The sequence below is a fragment of the Geotrypetes seraphini genome, chromosome 17 (assembly GCF_902459505.1).
Source record: "Geotrypetes seraphini chromosome 17, aGeoSer1.1, whole genome shotgun sequence".
Classification (NCBI taxonomy): domain Eukaryota; kingdom Metazoa; phylum Chordata; class Amphibia; order Gymnophiona; family Dermophiidae; genus Geotrypetes; species Geotrypetes seraphini.
This window is the reverse complement of record NC_047100.1, coordinates 26,516,563-26,533,613: the sequence shown is the minus strand read 5'-3', so window position 1 is coordinate 26,533,613 and position 17,051 is coordinate 26,516,563. Positions and strand designations below refer to the sequence as shown.

The window sequence follows — 17,051 nt, the reverse complement described above, 5'->3', positions numbered from 1 at the left end:
GTGAATTCCCTTAGTTGCTACTACTATTTATTATTTCTATAGCGCTGAAAAGGAATACGCAGCGCTGTACATTTTAACATACAATAGACAGTCCCTGCTCAGAAGAGCTTACAATCTAATTTAGGCAGCACATTACAGGGTTGGGGGGATTATGATAAAGTGTTTGTGCATTCACATGTAGTCTTGCATATACCCTGACACAGTGTCGTACACACATGTGTCCACCCACGATGGAAAGAGAGGCAGCTCTGGCAAGAGGCTCTGAAATTGTTCTGCTGCAGAGGGGAGGGGGAGAGGGGGGAAACAAGAAACAGTGTTTGACTGCCTTCACGACAATTTGTTTAACAGTAGGAGTAATTGCACAGGCAAGCTGGAAAGAATGACTGAAGCTATTTACTCAGATGTTGGTGTAGGTGTGGGGCCGAAAACTCAGTGTGGGAACAGTGGGCTGCTTTTCTTGGTGCCGTTGATGGCCATCGGATTTCCCAGCTCACTGGGTTTTGTTTTTTCTGGATGTTGTCTTTGATTATTTATCTGAAGGGGAAGGGAGTAGCTGAAAGACATAAACACGTGAACTGGCTCTGTTTTGTTTTCCACTTCGTAGGCCGTGCCCTTTTAACAGATACACACAGAAATAATAAATGCATTGTTTTATGATGAAAGGAAATTAAATGTGAGGTTGTTTTCTTTAGTGCGATACCAGTACATTAACTCTTAAGTCTGCAGTTCTTTGCTTCATGTGAAATCCTTTGAAAGCTGGTGGGGATTAATCTGATGTGTTATATATTTATTCTCCCAGAGAAAGGGGCTTCCACAGTTACTGAATGTCTGTGTTGGGTTCCTTCTGAAAGACACTTGCCTTGGGTTTAAGAGGTCATGGAATAAGCCCAACACAGGTTGGCATTGATTTCTTTAACTGATAACACTGCACAACAAAGTTTTTGCTTCCTGAACACTGCTGGGTGTTTCTTATAGAATTTTGGGTGCTGATCATGAATATTACATCAAAAATTACCCATCACGTACCATTTCAGAGAAATCTTCAATTTTGTCGTGATTTTTTCTTATATTTGGATGCAAACAATTTTTTCTCCCATAAGTGTCTTATCAACAACGGTTTGTGCCGCCTGGGTATGTCCATGCATAAAATCTAGCCAGGTTGGAAGCTGTTTTATGGAAGATGACATCCTGGGCATGTCTGGGCAGGTCTGAACGAGCTTGCGCTGTCTCACCATGCTATAATGGTGGCTTCCATACACCGATCCTGCTCATTTGGTTAATATAGATAGTCCGTGTGTGTATATAGTATCAGTATAGTAAAGTATAGTAGTATAGTAGCTGTAGCAATATAACAGTAAGTAAGCTTGATGCTATAGACGTTTTGGTGTCGGGCAATATGTCTCGTCGGTGTCGTAACAGCCGCGACACATTCTGCTATATCTGTGGGGAATATACACTTACGCCTCAGAGACGTTCGATGACTGCCCTTGTAAAGAAAGCCTATCATCTGTATTTTGGCTGCAAAATAGGTGATCAAGACAAGCAATGGGCGCCTCACATTTGCTGTGCGACATGTGCTGTTAGTCTGAGAGCCTGGCTCAGAGGTACTCGAAAGACGATGCCATTTGCTGTTCCGATGATATGGCGAGAACAGAAAGACCATGTGACGGACTGTTATTTCTGTTTGACTAATGTGTCTGGTTTCTCTGCCAAAAACAAGAAGTCAATTGAATATCCTAATCTGCCTTCAGCAATGAGACCCATGCCACATGATGACAGTCTTCCAGTTCCGAAACCACCAGAGGATTGGACCTTAGACGAACCAGATGAAGAAACTGCAGTGCAGGGTTCTAACAGTGACATTGACCCGGATTTTGAACCATCCTCATCAGGCGATCCACATCTGATAACACAGTCCGAATTGAACGATTTGGTCAGAGATTTGGGTCTGTCAAAAGCAAAAGCTGAGCTGCTAGGTTCGAGACTGCAGGAATGGTGTTTGCTATCACCAGGTACGAAAATTTCTGTGTTTCGAGACCGGCATCATGATATAACCAAATTTTTTGCACAAGTCGACAGTCTCTGTTTCTGTTGTGACATTGAAGGATTGTTCTCGGTCTTTGGTTGTGATCACAACCCGGAAGAGTGGCGTCTTTTCATTGATTCGTCAATGTTAAGCCTGAAAGCTGTTCTGTTGCACAATGGCAACGTTTATCCTTCAGTACCTGTTGGCTATGCAGCACATATGAAAGAAACATATGAGAATATGGAAATGTTACTAAAGTATGTCCAGTATACCAGGTATAACTGGAATATCTGTGGAGACCTCAAAGTCGTTGCTCTGTTACTAGGACTGCAGCTTGGCTATACAAAGTACTGCTGTTTCATCTGCGAATGGGACAGCCGAGACAGAGAGTCGCACTATTCTAGAAAGAACTGGCCACTCCGTAAAAAGTTAGTTCCAGGACAGAAAAATGTAGCACATGAATCGCTTGTTGACCCGACAAAGATATTTTTGCCTCCTCTTCACATTAAACTGGGACTCATGAAGAATTTTGTGAAAGCAATGAACAAGGAAGGGGAAGGTTTTCGTTATTTAAGACAGATGTTCCCAAGAATAACTGATGCCAAGATCAAAGAGGGTATTTTTGTTGGCCCCCAGATCAGACATGTTATGAGTGACAAGCGATTTGAAGATCTGTTAGTTGGGCCGGAAAAAATTGGCTGGAAAGCCTTGAAAGACGTTGTTGACAATTTTCTGGGCAATTACAGAGCCCCAAACTACATTCAGCTGGTAGACAAACTTCTCAAAGCATACAAGAGAATGAAGTGCAATATGTCACTCAAGATTCATTTCCTCCATTCACACTTGGACTTCTTCCCCGCAAATCTCGGTGCTGTGAGTGACGAGCACGGTGAAAGGTTTCATCAAGACATAGCTACGATGGAGAAACGATACCAGGGCAATTGGAATCCGTCAATGCTTGCCGACTATTGTTGGATGCTACAACGTGATGCACCAGACACTGAATATAAAAGAAACTCGGGAGCAAAACACTTTTAATTCTGTTTCATTTAGTCGCTTGTGCGAAACGTAAACTTGACTATATATTTTATTGTCAGTAAACATAAAAATGTCTATTTCTCATAGTTCTTACGTGATGCAGTAAAACCAAAACCATATTTGAGCATACCAAGTTGGTACCTGTCATAATCACCAAAAACTTTTCAGGAATCAAGACTTAACCAAAAAATTGTTGTGCAGTGTAATATAAGCAGCATAATAACAATTTGCCTCCATTTCACTTGTATTATCTTTGTTCTCGTTTGCTGTAGGGGGGTTCCTCTTACTAAGGCAAATGTAAATGCCAAACCAATGGTGGATTTAGTCCATTGCATGCAGGGAGATGCAGTTCATATTCCCCTATTCTGTTCCCCAAGGAAAAATAGAAATCACACCTCTGTGGGTTTACACCAAGCGGTTCAACTTCTTCCCATAAATATGAAGCAATATGTTCAACTAGTTACTCTTTCTGACACAGTTCTTCCTTGTGGCTTTATATAGATCTCTATGGCTTTACTCTGTTAGTTTCACCAACACAGTTATTATATAATACACTTGACGTGATCCTTTCAGGGTATCAAGTAGTGTGGCTGCTGTATTAGTAAACTTGGATAAGTAGATTATTGGTCATGCCTTTTTATTGGACTTACCAGATGCATTTTTGGCTAGCTTTTGAGAGCTAAGTGCCCTTTATCAAGTCATCATACCACTGTGGAGTGGTAGTAATTTTCAGGTACAGCCAATGTCCTGTTGGTGGTATTTTTTTTTTTTACAATACATCACTGTAGTCAACTTATGGAAGAAGATGGGACGAGGAGGTGGAGGGGAAATGCCTTCAGGTACTAATGGGGTTGTTTTTCTTTGGGATTGCTGCAGTCATAACACTGAATGCCTTCAATACCCGCATTAGCAAAGAAAAAAAACAAACCCAACAACCCTGTTTTTAATGACAATAATATTGCTTCGGCATAAACTGATACTCGGCCTAGCTCTCTTAAATTGTGGATATGTTGGCCAAACAGAGATTGCGAATGCATCTCTTAGGAAGATGCTAAGTTTGGCGGTAATTTGTGTGCGAGTTGTGCATCGTAGATACATGATTTTAAGCCACTGACTCAATACCGGTGAGAATCAGCTTAAAACTTGAGTAGTACGGGGTCTATTTAGGAGCTTTCAAATCTCCAAATTCTTTCAGAATGCACAGATTATTCAAATTAGAAGAAGGCGGCACTAAATCTCATGCTTCTAAGTCATTTGATTTTTTTTTCGGGGGGAGGGATGTTTAATAGTATCTTCAACAACCAAAACCAAAAATTCCACAAACCTTGCAAGACAGGATGGAGATGGCTTCTTTACTACAGCCGGATATCTATTGGGTATCTATCTATGAGTGATTCTTTATCCCGTGGGCAGGTGAGGGGTGTGTATGAGGTGGTCCTGGCCTAAGAGAGACCCTGAAGTCAAGGTGGTTGAACGTAGAGCAGCTAACAAAGACCATTAAGTTTATTAATAATTTCTAGTTCTTCAGAGCTTGCAGAACTACAAATTCTGTCGGTTAAGGATCTTAGATTGAAAGGGCCCAGGGACAGGTCGTTTCTTTTATACGGGCCCTAGAGAGTGGAATTCATATGCCAGCAGCAAAATTTGTGGAATTTTAAACGACTATTAAAAAGGCACCTCTTTTCTCAGATGAAATATGGAGCTTGACAGAAGATTGAGGGGTGCTGGTAGCCCATTTCATTTTACTGTTTGTCATTTGTGATGCATTGTTAGATTTGGAGTAATGATGTGTATACGGATGTAATTTTGTAACCACTTTGGGAAAAGATGGGATATAAATAAATAAACCATTAACACTTTCCAGTACCACCTACATTAGGGGTGCACAACTTCGGCCCTTGCCAGGCCAGGTTTGCAGGATTTCCCAAATGAATATGCATGAGAATCAATATGCATACAATGGAAGCAGTGCAGGCAAATAGATCTCATGCAAATTCACTGGGGAAATCCTGAAAACCTGACTGGATTCGGCCCTCAAGGGCCGGAGGTATGCACTCCAGATCTACATCTTAACACCACTCTATTGGTTCAGAAGTCAGGGGAAGTTTTAAATTAGTTTTAAGTATTTGTTTTTTGTAAGGACTGTGAAGAACGCGCAGAAATAACTCAAGTAAAAGATCTTTGACTTGCTGTGTTCTCTGCAAAGCAAAAGCCCCGTAGCACAATGATTCACCAAATAGGCTAATACAGAGTGTTGGGGATTATTAAAAGAGGATTTGGAAACTAAACAGAAATTGTGATCATGCTACTATTTAAAGGCATGCTGTGCCCACTTGAGCCCTTCTCGTGGGTCTGGTTATCCCATTTGAAAAAGGACATATGACGTCTAGGAAAGGCGCATTCAAGGAGAATTTACAGTTTAAGTAGAATCTCCAAATAGACTCTTCATCTTAGAAAAGGATGATAGCTGAGATATGATGGACGTACAGAAAGTTGTGAAACGTGAAGCAAAAATAAATAAGGGTCTGTTAGACAGTGGTTAGAGCCTGAGGTTGCAGGTTCAAGCCCCAGCTGCTTCTGGTGACTGGGCAAATCACTTAACACTCCATTGAAATAAGAACCTGTCTAAAATATGTAAAACACTTTGTAACCACCAAATCCCATCCCCCCCCTCACTACCGCCCCTAATTCTAGAATGTTGTGTGCCCAAATTTTCAGCTACCATGCAAATTTGTGCACACAACTTCTAGAATAAGATCACTTGTGCACATAGCTTGGAATTAGCTGCTAATTGGGCTTTAATCAGTTAATTGGCTATAATTGGTGTTAATTGGCATTACTTGGCAATTAACATGCTTAACTGCCCTTATATGGCACTGTGCATGAAAATGTCATAATGCCCTCGTATTGCTCTATGGTACAGCTGTACCTCAGATATTGTGTGTGCAATTCTGGTCGCCATCTCTCAAAACAGATATAGCGGAATTAGAAAAGGTATGGAGAAGGGTGATGAAAATGATAAAAGGTTTGGGACGCCTTTCCTATTAGGAGAGGCTAAAGCAGCTAGGGCTCTTCAGCTTGGAGAAGAGACGGCTCAGTGGGGGATATGATAGAGGTCTAAAAAATACAGAGTGGAGTGGAAAGGGTAGATGCTTGTTCACTCTTTCCAAAATTCGTTGCCAGAGAATGTGGTGAAATCAGTTAGCTTGGTAGGGTTTAGAAAAGGCTTGGATAATTTTCTAAAAGAGAAGTCCATAGCTCATTATTGAGATGGCTTGAGAAAATCCACAAAACAGCAAAAGGAATTGACACTATTTACTCCACAAAAAAACCACAAACAAAAACACTTTTGGAGAATTGATGTCCAAGTTGATGGCTGTATTAAAAACAAATAATTAATCCACATAAATGCATCTAGGGCCAGAACCTCTAGAAACATTTGGACCCAGCACAGTCCCTGTTTCGACAAAATTGTCTTCTTCAGGGGGTCCCCCTACTGGTCCTAAAAATGAACTTGTAGATTAAAACAACAGTTTCTGCACGAGACCGACGTGCTCAGACAGACAGAAAATTGCGCCTGTTGACCTTGGAGTGCAATTTTATTTCATTTTGAGGGAGTTGGTCTCGCACAGAAACTATTGCTTTAATCCTCGAACACTTATGATAACACTAGTGCAGATGAGGACGGAGCTTAGGCATTGGTGGAATGAGGCATTATGACATCACAATCTGAGCTCTAGAATGTTGGTACTTAGGATTTTAAAGTGTTTGAGGCTTGTGCAGATGGGTAAGGAACAAAAAAAGAACTCAGCGGGACAGGAAAATGAGTTCCTGCAGAGACAGGGAAAAATTTGTCCCCGTGTCATTTTCTAATTGAGATCTTTTGCCAGAGTAAACAATCTGTCAGTTTCAAACACCTTTTCAAAATCTAAGCATTTAGAGAAATGAATATGGAGCTCATTTTTAAAGTTCTTAGACACGTAAAGTACCATAGTAACCTATGATACTTTGTATGTCTAAGTGCTTTGAAAATGAGCCCCTGTATTTTTTTTTCCCATATACGAGTATACAAAAGCAGCACCACCTGCATTTAAAATAATGTTTCATTGCTTGGCTCTGTGTTTGTAATCCAGTTTACAAATGTTGGATATCAAATAGCCTGACTGAAGATGCAATCTCCACCATGAGATACTGATGATGTGTTAAATCACAGAGGAAGAGTGAACGGAAGCCTCTAGTGGCTTATGAAAGGTCATTAATAGCAGTTTGAAATAACTGATGTGTTGTCAGGTACGCCTGGTCCTATTTGGGGGCGATTTTCAAAGCCATTTACCAGGGTAAGTAGCCATTTACCTAAGCAAAGCGGCCCATCTGAAAATTGCTTTGCTCTTCCCAGTGAAAACTAGGCATAATTGTCCACAGCGTGCGGACTGTGGCCAGGTACAAAGAGGCACTGCCAGGGCTTTCTTAGGTAAGGGGAGGGAAAAGCCCAGGCAGTCTCGTTTTCATAAGTGTGCGCACTGGTTTCTCCATCACCCCCACTGCTCGCGCAGGTGTAACCTGTGGTCACTTTCAGCACATGCTTTTTGGGGTTGGGGTTTTTCTTTCAACCAGATATGTTTCAAAGAAAAATTGCCTACGTTTTCTGCTCCCCCTTTCATGTATTGCCAAGTTGCTTCTGTGACCAAAGGATGCAGCTTTATACAGAGCCACGTGACCCTTCTTTACAGCTCCTGCATCATGATTATGCTTATTAAAAACTTTATATACCGCAACCAATTTATTCAAAGCACTCCTTAGACATTTGCTAGTATCTTGACAATTCTCTTGTAATCCACCGAATATTTCGTAACATCATGACAATTCTTGTGTGATCCGCCTTCAACCATAAGGTAACGGCGGAATAGAAATCACTAATGTAATGTAATAATAGCCAAGCGGTTTACAATTTATATTTCAAAACAATTTAGAAAAGAAGTCCAAGAATAGAAAAGAAAAGAGAAAAAAAGAACTATTTTTTTTTTTAAATATATAAAATTCTATAACAATCAAATATCATTAATAAAAACTAATTAATACAAACTGAAAAATATTCTTTAAAAAATCAATAACTACAAGAACAGATTGCAATCCCAAATTCGTTTCTTCAATTTGAAAAAGCCAATTGAAAAAACATGTGCGTTTAGATGTCTTTTAAAGTTTATATACGATTCTTCTTTTCTCAAGTCTATAGGCAAATTATTCCATGACCTGGATACAGAAACTGAAGGCATCAAACCCCACTTCTGCCAGCCTGACAACGTGAGAGAGAGCAATTGTTTTCTGGTTTCCAGACGTTTTCATTTATTTAAAAATATTGTAACCTGCTTTATTCCATAGCAATTCACGTAATAGATACATAATAATTAATAATGAATAAGCACGCTCAAAACAATAGCGAAAACAAGTCCTGAGGTCCATCGTGGATGAATAAGAACATAAGAAAAGCCATTCTAGGTCAGACCAATGGTTCATGAAGCCCAGTAGCCCGTTCTCACGGTGGCCAATCCAGGTCACCCAAGGAGTAGCAACATTCCATGCTACTGATCCAAGGCAAGCAGTAGCTTCCCCCATGTCTTAATAACATCTATGGACTTTTCCTCCAGGAATTTATCCAAACCTTTCTTAAAACCAGCTACGCTATCTGCTTTTACCACAACCTCTGGCAGGGCGTTCCAGAGCTTAACTATTCTCTGAATGAAAAACTATTTCCTACTATTAGTTTTAAATGTATTTCCCTGTAACTTCATCGAGTGTCCCCCAGTCTTTGTAATTTTTGACAGAGTGAAAAATCAATCCACTTGTACCCGATCTACTCCACTCAGGATTTCATAGACTTCAATCATATCTCTCTTCATCCGCCTCTTTTCCAAGCTGAAGAGCCCTAACCTTTTCAGTCTTTCCTCATGCAAGAAGAGTTCTATCTCCTTTATCATCTTGTAAATCCTGCATATATACAGGAGCCAAACCAGGAAGAATTTTTAAAAACAAAATATATAGCTTGAAATGTAATGGGCCCTCCCACAGGTAGTCAGTGCAAACAAATAAAAAAAATGGGGATACTGTATCATTTCTGTGCTCTTACAGATCAAACATGCAGCTGAATTCTGTGAAGTTGGTAGCTTTTCTTTCTAATTAATTAAGCAACCGATTTATAAAATGTTACAGTAGTCAAAGTATATCACTGAGAGCTTGCTTCAGTGACTTGGGACTTAATCCTGGTAGGAGCGATTCCTATCAAATCCTGCTGAATATCTGTCTGAGTGTGTTTGACATGCGAGGCTAGTTGTGGTGTTTGTAAATCCTGTGCATCTCAAGGGAAGAGTGGAAAAGTTTTAAGACAGAATTTAGTGGGTAAAATGTTGCATTAATCATGTGTTGATAGCGTGTGTGTGACCAGTTGTAGGATGGGGCTTTATACAGAGCCACATGACCCTTCCTTTCAGCTTCTAGTACCACGTATCGTCTCTATAGCACTGCCAGACGGGAACTGCGCTATGTAAACATGCAAGAGGCATGATTCAGCTATTGTACCGTTCATAATAATAAAACCACTTTATGGATTATTAGTTTAGTATTGCGGTATTATGTTCAAAGAGGACATCTTAAGTAACCGCCTTGACAAATTCAAGGACAATCTCAAAACATTCCTGTTCAAGGATGCTTATCAAATATGAGAAGTTCTTTCCTCCCCCCAATACCAAATAAGATCAAAGATGAAAGAGACAAGCTCTTAAGAAGAAAGCCCCCCTCCCTTCTTGTCTCCTCCTTCCCCACTCTTCCCTCCTTTCAATTTTTTTCTTTACTTCGATGTTTTGACTTCCCTAACCTTAGTTCCTCCTGTATCAAGTGTCTGTGCCTCATCTTCCACTCATGTCTTAATTAAGTAATGTCCCCATTCTTTTAGAACTGTCCCTTAATGTTATTTATAATATTGTAAACTGACCAGATATTTGTTGATGGTCGGTATATCAATCAAATAATGAATAAACTTGGAAACTGTATGCTTTTTGCTTGGTGGAGAATTGCTGACTGTCGTCTTTATGATGCCAGCGTTTAATAACGAAGAACTGTAATCTTCATGAAGGGCCAGATAACGATTTCAGTTGCCTTGTTGAACAGACCTGATGGATCATCATTAATGTACTATGTTACTATATAGAGTCCACAGAATGTAGGCTAGGAAACTTGAGTCTGCCTTCAAATCTTGTAGGTCTTGCAATGGTCAAACCAACGTGCTAGCAACGTTCAAACCTTGTTTTATTTGGTACAAAACAGGATAGGCTTATAGAGAAAATCACAACAAGAACCAGCCTTATTGGAGGTTTGCTTGGTGAATATGTTATTATTTGTACTGTAAAATGAAGTGCTGGGAGTCACGTTCTCATTGCTAATTTGCCATGTATTGTGCTTCAAAAAATATTTTGATATGCAAGTCAAAAGCAAATGATTCTTTCTCATTGTCTTCCCAGGCTTTCCAGGTTGCACGACAGCTTCTATATCAACAGCAACAGGCTAGTGGATTAAAGTCACCCAAGAGGAATGACAAACCAGCAGCTCTCCAGGTACGGAAAAATTATATGCCTTGATTCCAAATATCTATCTAAGGAAATAAACAAAATTAATTAAATAGCAGTGAAAAAAACAAAATCAAAAAGCTTCCATATGTGCCCATAATATTTTTGAAGGATATGCATATTTATTAAAGGATGCAAATATGTATTTGCTTTCTCATTAGGTCTTCATCTTTCATCTGTGTGAAATAAGAGTTAGATGCCACTTTGATGGGTCGTGTATGAGTTTTCTTAACGCCATAAGAACATAAGAATAGCCTTACTGGGGGTCAGACCAAAGGTCCATCAAGCCCAGTAGCCCATTCTCACGGTGGCCAATCCAGGTCACTAGTACCTGGCCAAAACCCAATGTATGAATGACTTATATGTACCTCTGAATGTAAAGAGATACCTACTAGGCACATGCACTGATGAATCTCATCACCTACAGATTTGTAAGGCCTTAATGTAATTAATCATTACCCTAAGCTGTGTATCGCAAATTGTGTGCCCCAACGAGACGCCAGAAGGGAGGAGAGGCGCAGGCACGGGCTGACTGCTTATAGGACATGCTTCTCGCAGTAAGAGGCACGTCCTACAAGGCAGTCAGCCGACGACGACGACTCTTCCCTTGCCAGCATCTCTCCTCCTCTCCCTGCACCTCCCCTCCTTCAAGATCCCCCACCGAAGTGACAGGTTCAGGGTTGCGGCCAGATGGGCCCCTGCGCTTGTGCAGACACTGGCTTATCTGATAAGATCCAAGAGAGGACATTTTCTAAGACTTTAGCGACCAGGAGTGATGATGTCTGAGGAATGAGTTGGTTATTTAGAGAGCGTGAAACCAACACCGCTGTTATGCCATCGTTCCACCAGGATTCTAAGATAAAAAGGCATCTTGAGAACTGGCAGAAGTGAGTTCCAGTGCACCTTCTCTTGTAGGGCAAGGAAAGCAGCCCTAGAGTTTTGACAAAGTGCCCAGACAATAGGACACATTTGGATTTTTGGCACGGGCAGGGCAGAAATGGAATCTTTAGGGTCCTAAACCAAAGCACTTCCTTTGCGGCTTTGAAGGCTCAGTTTAGAGCGCTTGGCAAGAAGCCACTTTGGGAGAGACGAGATATCTAATCAGCTGGGATAGACAGTGAGGCCCAGATTCTCTAAAAGTGCGTCCCGATTTTAGGCAGCTGTAGGCGTCCTACAGCTGTCTAATCAGCCAATCGGGATGCACGTTTTTAAAAAAAAAAAATGCTCCCCAGGCAGGCCGCCTATATTGAAGGCGATAGGCCCTGATTCTGTATAGGACGCCCGGGAGAGGCGTCCTATTCAGAATCGGCCTAAACTAAACCCCGATTCTGTAACCGGCGTCCATGTTACAGACGCGGGTTAGAGAATCGGGTTAGATTAGACACGGCCCACTACACTTATCGCGGCAAGGGATCTCTCTGCCGCTATAAGTATAGCGGGCCGCGGCCTGTCCGATCGGGGCCCTGATTCTGTATAGGACGCCCGGGAGAGGCGTCCTATTCAGAATCGGCCTAAACTAAACCCCGATTCTGTAACCGGCGTCCATGTTACAGACGCGGGTTAGAGAATCGGGTTAGATTAGACACGGCCCGCTACACTTATCGCGGCAAGGGATCTCTCTGCCGCTATAAGTATAGCGGGCCGCGGCCTGTACGATCGGATGCCCCCCCCCCCGACAATACCGACCGCCCCCCCCGACACTACCAACCGCCCCCCCCCCCGACATTACCGATCTCCCTCCCACCCCGACACTACCGATGCTGGCAGGAGAGTGCCCAATCCCTCCTGCCCGAAGACAGCGCACCCCCCTCCTGCCCGAAGACGGCGCACCCCTCCTGCCCGAAGACTGCACACCACCCCCCCGGCGCTAACAACCCCCAAACTAACCTGTTCTTCAGGCCAGACGGTTCTTTCCCGTCTAGCCGGTAAGCCCGCCTCGTCGAAATGAGGCGGGCTCGCCCCTTCCCGGCCCATCCCACCGAAGCCTAAGGCCTGATTGGCCCAGGCTCTAGAAGCCTGGACCAATCAGGCCTTAGGCATAGCGGGTCCGCCCATCCCCACTAAGTCTAAGGTCTGATTGGCCAAGTGGGGATGGGCGGACCCGCTATGCCTAAGGCCTGATTGGTCCAGGCTTCTAGAACCTGGGCCAATCAGGCCTTAGGCTTCGGCGGGATGGGCCGGGAAGGGGCGAGCCCGCCTCATTTCGACGAGGCGGGCTTACCGGCTAGACGGGAAAGAACCGTCTGGCCTGAAGAACAGGTTAGTTTGGGGGTTGTTAGCGCCGGGGGGGTGGTGTGCAGTCTTCGGGCAGGAGGGGTGCGCCGTCTTCGGGCAGGAGGGGTGCGCCGTCTTCGGGCAGGAGGGGGGTGCGCTGTCTTCGGGCAGGAGGGATTGGGCACTCTCCTGCCAGCATCGGTAGTGTCGGGGTGGGAGGGAGATCGGTAATGTCGGGGGGGGGGGGCATCCGATCGGACAGGCCGTGGCCCGCTATACTTATAGCGGCAGAGAGATCCCTTGCCGCGATAAGTATAGCAGCTGCGTCTACTTACAATGTAGACCAGCATTTTGCTGGCCTACATTTTTAAGGTTTCTTCCTCTACTAGGGAGACGCGTAGGGCCACCTAGGTTCGCCTAAGGCCCTTAGGCGAGCTTAGGCGTCTTGCGGGTCTCCCTAGGCTCCCGGAGGTGCCTTCAGGCCTGCCTGGGGAGCATTTTTTTTTTTAAAACGTGCATCCCGATTGGCTGATTAGACAGCTGTAAGACGCCTACAGCTGCCTAAAATCGGGACGCACTTTTTGAGAATCAGGGCCTGACTGTCCAGAGACTGGTTTCCCCTTGATTATAAATGCCTACAACTGTTCTTTTTCAACCATTAACGCAAACTCTTGGGAACATGGATGCTTGTACTGCCATTCTGTGTTCCTCACCATCGAGGGCTCCTTGAATAGGACTCTTGCTCTCTCTGTACTTTTAACCTGGACATGTTTGGCCACATACGTATTTATAAAGTTCTGTAAGCAATCTCTGTAATAACATACTTGTGTGTGTCTTGTTTTGAAAACCAGAATTAGTTTTGCATGATATTACTCATTTAAGTTTGTGCAGTCATTGTAAAACTGAGCTATGCAAGGTAATTCAGCTACCTTAGAATTCTTCGGAAACTGGTTTCAAAATGCATATGTGGGAAAAGTGAAATGAGTGGCACTGTTGCTAAAACTTGAGTTCTCTGTGCAATGCATTAAATGGGTTATGTGTGCGCTACAAATATTCATGGAGATTTCTTTAACATTTATGACGGGCTGAATTCAGGAACTACCATGTTAAGCTCAACCATATCTCAAGTATTAAAGTGGCTTGAGACTAGTGTAACTGCAGAGTACTTTCAAGCTGAAAGATTTTATATAAACCCTCTTGATCTGGTGTTTAAACTAAGGGGGAAAGTTATTAAGGGAGAGTAAAATGTGGGCTTGGTTTAGCACAGAAGTCATTTGTAAGCTTTGGATCTCGCTACTATTTAGCACGGTACGACTTTGTTAAGGAGCAAATAACAAAGAGTTAGCGTCCTAACTCAGCTTGATAACTTCCCTTCCCTCTCTCCTAAATAAAGAAAATCAAAATCAGTCTGCCAATTTCTCTTGTTCTCATTATGCATCCAATGGTGGTTATAGGGACTGAGCGTGGAGCGACAAAGGTGGTCTGTAATTCTGTGCTTGTGGTTCAGTCTTCTGTACCCCGCTCTCCTTCCCTCCCACAGTTCAGGATGGATAAGACATTTTAAAATCTATTCATACGAGAAGGCACTGTAATATTGCAAGGAAGAAAATGCAAATATCATTAAGAAAATTAAAGTGTACATTCAAACTTTTAACTTGGGGGAAACCAAGAGCCATCCCGGCCGTTGTGTAAATAGTTTGTTTTATGAAAGGCAGTGAGTGGTGTCCTTACGTGTATATTAATAGTTCTGAAAAATATCTTATTTGGTAAATCCATGAGTGATCCATATGTCTTATAATAGACTGTACCACTGGGGACATTTTTAATGAGGTGTTCTGCTAGCCAGGTCCAGTGTCAGGTACTAAAAGGAGTGCTTTGTTGTGCTGGTGTCTTAAGAATAGCTCTAGAGGATGAAATATGACTGTGTTGACCTTTCAGCTGTGAGCTTATTTGTCACGATTCAAATAAGTTGAAAGGATCAAACTAAACAGTTTCTGAAGTCAGACTGGGAATTGTGTTGCAGAGGTCAACAAAGGAGGCCACATTGCCGATTCTCTAACATTGCCAATTGTTGGTAGGTATTAAAGTGCTGGGAGCATCTCCTGCAGTCAGAGACACAATTAAAATTCTAATTTATTAATGTATACAGAGAGCTAGCCCAGTCTGTCACTCAGTGATTCAAATGGTTGCCCATTCTTTTCCTTCCCCCCCACCCCCACCCCCTCAACCCCTTCACTCCTGGTGCTCTTACAGCTTTGAAAACGATGCAGGTCCTCTTAGAAATAACAGACCCCCAAGTGCATTGGCAAAATGGCAATGTTTTAGTTTTTTTTTTTTTTAAAAACAGGAGGATTTAGTGTCTTGGTTAAAGAAAACAAAGAACAAAGTGTGACTGCTTCGCTTAAATTCTAAGGGACCTAAATTGGCAGCCGCCTACAAAAAAAAAAATGGCGCCGGCTGCGTGTCAATTACGCTTAGGCGATGTTCAAAGAATCGTGGCTAACGGCGCCTACCACAGAACTTAGGTGTCTACAGTGTAGGCTGGGGTTTTACTGGCCTATGTTGCAGACACGTAAGTTCTTTCTTTGGAGAAACGAACCTAACAGTGCCTAAGGTCAACTCCGCCCCCTAACCATGTCCACTTTGACCTTAGGCGCCATTGGACATTTCTTAGATGCGATTATGATGCCCACCTTCGTAGCTCTCTACTGGCGCATACTTTGTTTTTTTACGAGTTTTTAATCGGTTTTTAACAGCGCGATCAATTACAGCAGTGATCAAAACTAATTAAAGCAATTAAGTTAGTTGTATGGCATTGTTTCTAGAATCGGGCCCTAAATGCCATTCAGGTAAGAGGCTAGTTTTCATTTTCAGGTTATTACGAGTCATAGTAACACTATATTTTTTTCTTGACACTGTTTGCTGTAGAGTCTGGCATTAATCTTGCATAATGCGACCTCACCCTTTGAGGTTATGCCTGTTTGATAGTAATACGTATTCTACCACAGAAAAGTCATTCCAGGATTCATACCTAGCAGTGAGGTCATTTAGCCATTTTCAAAAGTTAACAGCTCTTTGCTGGGTGCATTTACTTTGTGACTTTAGCAGTGATGGTGTTCTTTATAGGTGAAATTTGTGACGTTTCCATTTTTTTATTGGATTTATTGAAGAATGGTTTAGGGTGGTGAATTGCCTGAAATTTTGCATGGAAACTGGCCCAGGCTGTTGGTTCTACCGTTAAGACACTTTGGGCCTCTTTTACAAAGCTGTGGTAGCAATTTCTGTGTGGCAAATGCAACAGAGCCCATTTAATTCCTATGGGCTGCATCACATTTGTTGCACCGGGGCATGCTACTGCAGCTTTAAAAAGGGGCCCTTTGACGCTTATCCCACTAAAGAGCTCCACAGCTGAGAACAGACATGTTACTCTAGGGTAGTGTTCTTCAACTGCAGGTCCGTGGACCGGTGCCGGTCCACAGAAATTTTCTGCCAGTCCGCAGGGCTGGTACGTCCAGAGGGCCCAAGACAGTGTTCTTCAGCCGCTGGTCCATGGTGCGATCAATGTGGCATCTTTGGGCTGGCTTCAGTGCACAAAGCCATGGGAAAAGGCTCCTACGCGCATACTACACCTGAACCGGAAGCCTTCTCTCTGATGTCGCAACGTCAAGAGGGAAGGCTTCCAGATGAGGCACGGGATGCGCGCGAGGAGCCACTGTCCACAGTTTTGTGCACTGCAGCACTCAGGGAGCTGGCCCAAAGACGCCGCATTGATCGCACCGTGGACCGGCCCAAAGATAACACTGGGGGTAGGCCAGAAGGCAAGTCAAAGCATGGAGGGAGAGAGACAACAACGGTATGGGGAATGAAAGCATTTGTTTCTTTTCCTCTGGGGTTGTACTGCTTGCAGAGTCTTGCATCTTAGGGTTTGTTTGTAAATATTAGTACTTTTAGTTTTTGGTCCCATATTTGCATGGGGTTATCTGTTTTCTGGTAGGAATGAATGTTGTGTGTGTATATATGAAAAATGAATGGAAAAAATGGTGTTATAATTAGTACTATTATGGGGGTGGGTTCTGGGGTGGAGATTGGGTGGAGATGGGCACGACTTATCCCGGTGCTGGTCCACAAAATAATAATTTTATTTACGCCAGTCCATA

The 17,051-nt window shown here is 42.8% G+C and overlaps 1 protein-coding gene across 12 annotated transcripts in view; it reads left to right on the top strand.

The window, feature by feature from the left end:
• FOXP1 (forkhead box P1) overlaps nucleotides 1–17,051 on the top strand; it is an 825,883-nt gene that overhangs the window by 563,966 nt on the left and 244,866 nt on the right. For all 12 annotated transcript variants that reach the window (XM_033926373.1, XM_033926372.1, XM_033926366.1 and 9 more), the window contains one exon: nucleotides 10,576–10,668. In XM_033926373.1, the coding sequence (XP_033782264.1) occupies nucleotides 10,576–10,668 (93 nt within the window). The remainder of the gene's footprint in view (nucleotides 1–10,575; nucleotides 10,669–17,051) is intronic.